At 34.3% G+C, this 9324-nt stretch overlaps 2 protein-coding genes and 1 long non-coding RNA gene across 3 annotated transcripts in view; all 3 read left to right on the top strand.

Annotated features, from left to right (window-relative positions):
- Positions 1 to 9324, top strand: part of LOC142521402 (uncharacterized) — a 93651-nt gene that overhangs the window by 47433 nt on the left and 36894 nt on the right. The gene's annotated exons all lie outside the window — the stretch shown is intronic.
- On the top strand, positions 280 to 4279 carry LOC142520973 (ras-related protein RABC1). The gene is made up of 7 exons (XM_075624138.1): positions 280 to 462; positions 551 to 711; positions 1763 to 1831; positions 2067 to 2132; positions 3186 to 3307; positions 3474 to 3602; positions 4023 to 4279. Exons 2-7 carry the CDS (start codon positions 573 to 575, stop codon positions 4128 to 4130), a joined length of 633 nt encoding a protein of 210 aa, XP_075480253.1. The 5' UTR covers positions 280 to 462; positions 551 to 572; the 3' UTR covers positions 4131 to 4279.
- Positions 5285 to 9273, top strand: LOC142520679 (chaperone protein dnaJ 10). Its single transcript, XM_075623767.1, has 10 exons — positions 5285 to 5825; positions 6147 to 6206; positions 6508 to 6590; positions 6698 to 6851; positions 7287 to 7416; positions 7585 to 7743; positions 7999 to 8177; positions 8304 to 8384; positions 8591 to 8725; positions 9013 to 9273. Exons 1-10 carry the CDS (start codon positions 5739 to 5741, stop codon positions 9091 to 9093), a joined length of 1149 nt encoding a protein of 382 aa, XP_075479882.1. The 5' UTR covers positions 5285 to 5738; the 3' UTR covers positions 9094 to 9273.

Raw genomic sequence — 9324 nt, 5'->3', positions numbered from 1 at the left:
AATATAGATCTAATCGACCATTCCAATGTTAAATGTTACAAGCATCAATGCATTGAGTACAATACTTTAGGACAAATTTGCGTGGGACGGTCTCACAGGTCATATTTTGTTAAACGAATCTCTTATTTGGGTTATCCATGAAAAAATATTATTTTTATGCTAAAATTATTACTTTTTATTGTAAATATCGATAGGATTGATCCGTCTCACAGATAAAGATCTCACAAAATACTTATCATATCCTAAAAGCAATTTCTTTCCCATATATATGCATATGTGTCTCTCTTCTTTCTCAACAATTCTTCTCTCTTTTTACTTAAATTATTATTATTTGTTATTAATATTATCATACACTTGCATAAGAAGCCTCCACAGACATTACACATATTTACATTTGCAGTTAATCACATCGGTGCGTGAACGTATGCCCAATTCAGATCCGCTGATCTTTCTCTCGATCAGGTTTGCTATCTGGGTTTTGGTTCTTTACTGTATTTTGTTGATGGGTTTTTGGAATCGTGCATCACCGATTTGAGATTTTGCGTCCCAGGTTCTTGAATATCGACTAAATTATGGATTCCTCTTCCGGGGCACCGCAAGAATTTGATTATTTGTTTAAGCTGCTGTTGATTGGTGATTCTGGGGTTGGGAAAAGCAGTCTTTTGCTTAGCTTTACTTCTGATACTTTCGAAGATCTCTCTCCTACAATAGGTAAATTTATTATTTATTTTTCTCCCATACTTGCCTGTATCTTTGTTTATTCGTTTGTTCGTAGGTCAATTTTGGAGTCGACGTTGTTTGTTTTTGGGTTGTGCGAGGAATTATGCCGAATACTTGTGGAAATTTTGGTTCATGCATTTTTTGAATGATCACGACAAATTTTGTTCCTTTTTCTCTCTTAAGTTTAAGTTGTTGGATCGTGTGTGTTTCCAAATATGAGCGCTGTATTATATAACTATATAAGATGACTGCCATATTATGGTAGCATAGGTTTGACTGAAGTTTTATGGAAGGTGCGTTACTGATTTTTGTTTCAAAGTGTTGATGGTTTAATTCTATTTTCAACATTTTTTAGTTATGAGAAGTATTTAGCCTTAAATAACTATCGGTCTCTCGAGGATGTGGCTTATAGGATGATGTTGACAGAAAAAAAGATTGTTTTCTGGCAGTTTGTTTTTGTCTTAAAACTCCATCAAGAAAAGTAATCACAACCAGTATGGGTTGATTTTGTTTTTGATAGAAGATAAATTTTAATATGAAGCCACTTAGACTGGTCATGCTCATCCTACTGAGTCTGTTTATCTTGATCTTTTCTGCTAATATGGATTCTCTGGTTTGCTAATGCAATTCATAGTTTACCTTGCATTTTTTGTGTTTGCGCCGTATTACCTCTAATATGCCGAGGTTATTTACCCATCCTTCCCATTCTTTTATACCTAATTTGAGTTAGGGAACATTGAATTAATAACGGACTCAATCTAAGTAGAGAAGCTTTGTCGTTTAATAGTTCTCATGAACGATTTTTGTTCTAACATTCTCATCATTTTAATCAAGGTCACTAGCTTCATAATTGAATAAATTCACATTTATAAAAGTTATCTGAACGAGAATAATCTTCAATTTTTATTCTTAAGAATTAGGTGTATGGTGGTGTAGTAGATGTTGACCAATGATTATAATTATAAAATTTATTGTTTCTTGTCAACCGGTCATTAGTAGTTTGTATTTGGCATTTTTTATTTGCTTTGTTGGTTGACTACAGGAGTGGATTTCAAGGTGAAGCATGTTACAGTTGGAGGGAAAAAGTTGAAGCTTGCAATTTGGGACACTGGTAAGAGCTGTAATGACTTGCTGTTTTATCTTTTGAAGATTGGCTAAAGAAGTTTCCTTTTTTGCATCAATCGAGGCTGCATAGAAGCTTGTTTTGTATAGTCAATTGCCCATGTGGTTATAACGAACTTATTACCTTAAGATTTTGGATGCTTTAGACATGTAATATATGCCGCTTTTCTTGAGTCGTTCAACATGTAAATTATTTGTGTAATCTGACACTTCTCATTTTGCAGCTGGGCAGGAAAGATTTAGAACTTTGACTAGTTCATATTACAGAGGAGCACAAGGAATAATCATGGGTAAGCGCTCTTATGTATTTTTACTTCCTTTTCTTGAATGTTAATTTTGTAAGAAAATACCCAAAATAATAAGATAAATAGAATTGAGGTCAGAATTATTGTTGCTGTTGTTTGATGCTAGAATTGTAGCTCTGTGTGATGGCCCTCGCGATTTGATGGTTGCTGGCTAGATAGAATAAGGGCGCTTCAGCATATTTTGTTAGCATATTTAGCTTGTACTTTTGAGTGTCTACTGGTTGGATGATACAGTATTATAGAACATTACAGAGAGGGTTTTGTAGTTGTCAGTTGTATCATAAATCTATCGTTCAAATTAAAATGTAATATGGGTATTTTGTAGAATGTTGATACCTTATGTTATTCACGCTCATGAATGCTCATCACAAAGAATGGTAACGCGAAACACCTTTGGCGATTGTGTAAAACAAGAACATGTCAACCTCTTTGCATACATATTAACACGTTATGATCTTTTTCTTGGTGAACCTGATTATAGGTCTTGCTAATTTAAGAGAGAACAGATTTGTAGTGATCGCGAAATTAACCAATTTACGTGAATGTGCTGTTTAATGCTTCAATTATCGTCAGTTGAACCATGTTTCAATCAATTGATTTCAGTGAATCTTGAACTTTATCATGTGTTAGTAAGAATGATTCTATCCACCTACCTATTTCCAAGCCCTTGTTCTTCTACATCTGAACATCTTATTCATGTGCTTTAGATTTTAAAATATGTTATACTTTTTGTAATGGAAGGGAGCGGTTCTTCACCTAGAAGTCTCTTTTTATATATAAAAAAGTAGCTTGCATGATCATTAATTTCCTAGTGGAATCCCTCATGGTCTTATCCTGAGTATTCTAACTTAAGTTGTGGGGTCATGTGCCATATTTTATTAAAATAATTATTTTGGCATGGGGTGCAGCTACCCTACATTGCCTCCACTGTACCTTCTTTCCAAGTATAGAAATATTACTTCAAATAGATTCTGTTAATCTCTTTATTTGATTTAAATTATGATGCGTTCAAGAAACTAACAAGTTATTTTGTTGTAGTTTATGATGTAACCAGGCGAGAAACCTTTACTAATTTGTCTGATATTTGGGCAAAAGAAATTGACCTTTACTCCACAAATCAAGATTGCATTAAAATGCTAGTTGGAAATAAAGTTGATAAGGTATGTTCTCATCTTTTAGAAAACTTTTTCTATTTCTGTGTTTTAGAATTTTTTGGGCGTAACGTTTCTCTCTAATGCTTGCAAGTTTCCTTGACTGTGAGCATACCCTCGTTGTTGTGCTGTTGTTTTTCAGCAAAATACATTTCATATGCCATCTCTTTTGTAGGAAAGTGAAAGGGTGGTCAGCAAAAAAGAAGGAATTGACTTCGCAAGGGAGTATGGATGCCTCTTCATCGAGTGCAGTGCCAAAACTCGAGTTAACGTGGAGCAATGTTTTGAGGAACTTGTCTTGAAGGTTAGTGTAATTTCATTCATGGTTAGTAAATAAAGAGCAAGTCATTTATTTTCATTGAGTTGAGTCATACAATTGCAAGATATGCAACCGCACATAATGATGCTGGTACTATGAACAATTGATCTACACCCACTTCGACGAATGTTGCTTGAGAGACATCTATGCTGTGTGTGATTGTCTATGTAATATATCAATCGAAATATAGCGTTTGAGATCAACAATAGCTTTTGGTGTACTCGATTCGAGGTCACTATTAAGTTGAGTCTGATGACACGAAACTTTGCACCACAACATCTATGCCACGAACCTACCTAATTTCGCCCATGCCTGTTAATTTGTTTAAACATATGTCATGCATTCTTAAACCAGCCATATTTTGCTACGAATGTCATATTCTTCTGAAATTATTTCTATACACAGATATTGGAGACACCGAGTCTATTGGCAGAAGGTTCAGCTGTTGTGAAAAGAAACATCTTCAAACAGAAACCTCCAGAATCCAGCGCATCCACCAGCAGTTGTTGCTGAATCTACTGTGCCTTCTTCTATATAGTTTTCAGATACTTTGTTTCACTTTGTCACTTCCCAGTAGTTTGTGTGATCAATCTTTGGCTTAACTGCTCGATGTTTGTCTAACCCAACATGTTTCACATCAATTTCATTTACGTTCTTTCATATATTGCATGGTATAGTCGACCCGTCCCGTCCTGTCGGATTTGTTTGTGCTATCTTGTTTACGTTATATGTGGAGTGATTGAACTTGTGCAAACACGAAGTGTTTTCCAATGAGTTCTTCTGCATTTGACTGGAGGGCATCGTCATGGTATGGAAGAAAGACTTGATAATCATTTTATATTGTATATGTAAATAAAGATACTCGTATATTTATGTAATTTTAGTTATTTTTAGTTACGTGTATATATCAAATCTAATCAAGAAGATTAGTATGTCTATGATTATATAATTTGTTTGTATTTATAAATTATAAAAAAAATATTCTATATATAACTATTAAAGCATAAGAGTTTTTTTAGAAATTTTTGGTAATCTTAAGAAGTAAAGGACATGATACATTGACATGACTAGAGGCAAAAACTTGTGTGAACGGTTTCACGAGTCGTATTTTGTGAGACGAATCTCTTATTTGGGTCATCCATGAAAAATTATTAGTTTTTATGTTAAGAGTATTATTTTTTATTGTGAATATCAGTAATGTTGATCTGTCTCACGGATAAAGATTCGTGAGATCGTCTCATAAGAGACATATTCCTAATAAAAGTTGGATGATGGAGAAAAAACAAATTACTACATGAAAAATGAAAAGGATATATTTTTCATTATGTTGGTCGTTTTGACATAAAGAATTTGTTTAGTAAAATTACATTTTCTTGTACTAAACTTGTGGTATGTCTACCACCCCACCCCACCCACCCCACCCACTTGTGATGGGGTGATATAATAAACTTCTTGTGATGTCTGAAGTATCATGAAACAACTTCGTCCTTGTGTCATTAAAAAAAATTATGATTTGTCACACTTTAATTTTATTATATATATTAATAAGTATCTTAAATTTTTATTTGTTTAAAATCTTTAAAATTTTGAATACTATATATATTTATATATAAAAAAGAAATGGTAAAAAGGAAGAAATGTTGGGCTGTCATTTCCAATCAAAAAAAGGGGCGTTTGTAAAGGGAAATGTATGTATTAATAGATAGCACGCAGAAATGATCAGCGCCACAAAGTGACAGTTAAAATACTGTTTTCTCCCGCTTAAAAAAGCTTCCACCAACTTTTTTTATGACTGGAAAGTTGCCTCAATCTCGTGGGAGGCCAGCCCAACAATGAATTCCAACCTAAAGTTCAATGAAAATTAACAACATTAAATTTATATGTTGAAGCGTTAAAGATCTTTATAGAATATAGTGTATATATGATTTATTTAATTATTTTAATGTATTTTTAAAAAATCACATGCCTACTTCTATCTTCACACAGACGCACATTCTTGGTTTCCCACTTTTTGTTTTCTTTTTTGTTGTTAAATCATACTTTGATTTCTTGGGATCATTTATTTTTCATATTCTCGAAGATTTTGATAATTGGAGTTAGTTAGTAAGCAGGGAGTTGAAGATGGTTAAAGAAACTGAGTTTTATGATGTTCTTGGAGTTAGTCCTGCTGCTTCGGAGGACGAAATTCGCAAAGCTTACTATCTTAAGGTCTGATCTTTTTCTTGGATTTGAAGCCATTTTTGTTTTTTTTCTGAAGTAATACCAATCTTTCTATGATGCAATAAAAAGATAAGTATGATCTGTTGGAGCTTGATGTAGTGTCTCCTTTTCCAGTTTCTTCTGTTATTTTGAACTCTATTTTATTTTTCTAGCCTTCCCTATCATCCTATACGTCTGATGTTAAAATGGAATATGGCTCCTTTTTTTTCTTTATTCTGAAAATGTAAGTTTCATACTATGAAATATGTTCGAAATTTTAGCTTTCTTGATCAGTTAATCATTTGTCTAATTTGTTTTTGAGTGGTGCAGGCAAGGCAAGTTCACCCTGATAAAAATCCTGATGATCCTCAAGCAGCTGAAAGATTTCAGGCAATTTTCTTCTGCTTCTGATTTTTCTGTTTTCTTGATTGATTTGATCTAACACTAGTCAAGAACTTCAGATTAATCCATCACTTTAATGTCTCTGATGAAATGAAACTGTTTTCATTTTTTTATGCTTTATTCAAGGGATTAGATCACTTTATTGATTTAAATTATATAGTTTTCTTCCCTTTAATGGTCTAAATCAGTGCGATAAATCAAACAAAAGGAAAATGAAATTTGCATAATTTTACCTCAAGTTATCACCATGTATCCACTCATGACAAGCAACTCTTGGCTTCATTATCAGGTACTCGGAGAAGCATATCAAGTTTTAAGTGATCCGGTGCAAAGAGAAGCATACGATCGGAATGGAAAGAACTGCATCTCTAAGTCAGTCTTTTTTACATTTCTGAAGTTCATAAGTTTATCAAAATAATTATATTTAGTCGACGCCGTCTGATTTGGTATAAGTTCATTAGATGTCTCTAACTTTATAGGGAGACAATGCTGGATCCCACTACTGTTTTTGCTCTTCTTTTTGGAAGTGAACTTTTTGAAGATTATATAGGACATTTAGCTGTGGCATCAATGGCTTCTGCTGAGTTATCTGATGATAATGACAATCCTGACAAAGTTCATGACAAGCTCAAGGTACGAACACGTGTGTGTCTGTGTGTATGTGTACTATGTTGTCTATTTGCAATCTTTGAGTACAGATTGAGTCACTGTCAGAATGTGGCTTCTGGTCTTACAGCAAATGTTCAAAAAATTGATGTTGGGCCACAGTAATTGTCCCCACTAAACTGTATTGTTGCCTTTTAGCACAGTAATTGAAATGCCGAAGGTGTCACATTGGCTATAACTTATAATACCATGGTAGATCCTCGATCCTATAATTTAAGCAACTCCGTTGTTAAGTGTCTCGCTGGCTGTCCACATGCACATAGGCCATAGAGGTACCGTGTCGACTAGATGATCATATCTACGTGTCTCATCCTTTAATTGATCATGAAATGTTGCAGAAGATTTGAGTTATTTTTATCATAAAATATATACTTTTTTAACACGTATCACTGATGAATCAAGGCTGTGCAAAGAGAAAGAGAAGAAAAGTTGGCTAGAAAACTCAAAGATCTTCTTCACCAGTACGTGTGGGGTGACAAACAAAGCTTCTTAAGACATGCTGAATGTGAAGCAGAAAGACTTTCATCTTCAGGTCAGTTAAGTTCTACCCAAAGTTCTACTTCTCCAGAGGCAGAACCGGAAAAATTCATCTCTATAAAAATAAAAATGACTTCAAATTAAACTCGAAAAATATATTACGTCATTCTCTTGCCTTCTGTGTTCCTGATAAACAAGCTTCTGTGTTCCTGATAAACAATAGCCTTCGGAGCTGAAATCTTAAATACAATTGGATACATCTACACAAGACAGGCAGCACAGCAGCTGGGGAAAAAGGTTTTATACCTTGGAGTTCCATTTATGGCCGAATGGGTTCGCAATAAAGGTCACATCTGGAAGTCACAATTCACAGCAGCAAAAGGTATTCGTTCATTTTTCTCAAAAGCTATTTGTGTAAGATCAGGTTCCAACTTGTAACTGTTAAAGTGAGTCCGGATTCGGATTTTGCTCATTCAAAACAATCGATTAACAGCCAACCACTCTATCAATGGTGTTACAATTTTGGTACATGAACTAGATGTCTAGCACATGTTACAGTGACCAAGTCTTGAGAATAAGTTCATGGACATGTACAATTCGGTTGAAACTTGTATGATTCAGTATGTGTACTATTCAGGCGCGTTTCAGTTGCTTCAACTACAAGAAGATATCAGAAGACAATTCAAGATGGAGGGCAGTGCTGAAGAAAACAATGTCGAATCACATCTAAGACTAAACAAAGATACAGTGATGAATTCTCTATGGAAATTGAATGTGGTCGACATTGAAATAACTCTATTACATGTCTGCCAAATGGTTAGATTACTTTCTAAACTTTTTTTGAAGTTTCTTACAAATTCAAAGTGGGTTTATTTTTAATTTAAACCGTATCTACCTATACAGTCTACCATTTTCTTGAATTTTTTGATTTGGGATTTCCAGGTTCTGCAAGAAAGCAATGTCAGGAAGGAAGAGCTCAAGATGAGAGCTGTGGCTTTGAAAATTTTGGGAAAGGTTTTTCAGGTGAATTGTACTTTAAACAAGTTTAGCCCTTATAATATCTTCGGTTGTCATTCTAATCTATTTGCCAATATGTTTCGTTTCTAATTCCATCCGTTCTCGTGCAAGTGATATAGATCACATTCATCTTGTGGACCACTCTTTTCAAGAATACAAATTTTGCGTTACTATCAGCGTAAATCGAGAAGAATAAATGTGTTTGTTTTCAGAGCCAAAAGGCACAAAATGGCGGGGCTTCAAGGAAGAAGATTGCTTCAGCAGAGGCAGATGAAAGAAGTTCTGATAGTAGCGACGAAGAAGACTCGCCACGAATTCTAAATTTTCGAACTCCTTTACTCACACAGGTACAATGGTCGAAACATGGCTACATATGTATTACTTGTAGAATTTCATGAATACAACTCATTTTGTATCATCCCACGAGTTTTATCTGGATAGCGCCAACCCTTCGCAGGTGGATCTAACAGGGCAATCTAGGCCAGATTTCACTATTCTAACTAAAAATTCAGAAGTTATGTTCATTATCTTGAGAAATTTAAGTTAGGCTTGCCCATGTTTTTAACAAATTTTTTAAGCCGTTGAAATTTTTGAATTGCCCGACTTCATACGGTTGTTTATGTTGCTGTGACAGGGCATTGGCAGACTCTTTAGATGTCTCTGTAACCCAGCATTTGACGTAGACGACGAAGAAATTGTGTATAGAGGAAGATGAGGGTATGAACTATCCATGTGTGATGGAGATTTAGATATTGTACTAAATTCAAAATGTCTGAAATAGGGCATCGTATTTACTGTACTGAACTTTTGAAGAAAACCCAAAAGGAACCATGATCTTGTATGTGTTTGTAAACAAACTGTGCAGTTTTTAACACCTGATGTTGATCTACTACAATACTGAACTAACTGATGTTCTATTGTTATCTGGTAAGTGGCATCTATAAGA

This window comes from Primulina tabacum, chromosome 12 (genome assembly GCF_025594145.1).
Source record: "Primulina tabacum isolate GXHZ01 chromosome 12, ASM2559414v2, whole genome shotgun sequence".
In the NCBI taxonomy this organism is placed as follows: Eukaryota; Viridiplantae; Streptophyta; class Magnoliopsida; order Lamiales; family Gesneriaceae; genus Primulina; species Primulina tabacum.
The sequence above is the reverse complement of the archived record's forward strand: the minus strand, read 5'-3'. Positions and strand labels throughout refer to the sequence as shown.

Bases quoted from the DNA above. Each gene is read 5' to 3' on its own strand.
- LOC142520973 (XM_075624138.1), top strand. From the start codon at position 573: ATGGATTCCTCTTCCGGGGCACCGCAAGAATTTGATTATTTGTTTAAG. The intron at 3,308-3,473 runs GTATGTTCTCAT...TCTCTTTTGTAG, and splicing joins TTGGAAATAAAGTTGATAAG to GAAAGTGAAAGGGTGGTCAG. The intron at 3,603-4,022 runs GTTAGTGTAATT...TTCTATACACAG, and splicing joins TTGAGGAACTTGTCTTGAAG to ATATTGGAGACACCGAGTCT.
- LOC142520679 (XM_075623767.1), top strand. From the start codon at position 5,739: ATGGTTAAAGAAACTGAGTTTTATGATGTTCTTGGAGTTAGTCCTGCT. The intron at 6,591-6,697 runs GTCAGTCTTTTT...CTAACTTTATAG, and splicing joins GGAAAGAACTGCATCTCTAA to GGAGACAATGCTGGATCCCA. The intron at 8,178-8,303 runs GTTAGATTACTT...TGGGATTTCCAG, and splicing joins TATTACATGTCTGCCAAATG to GTTCTGCAAGAAAGCAATGT.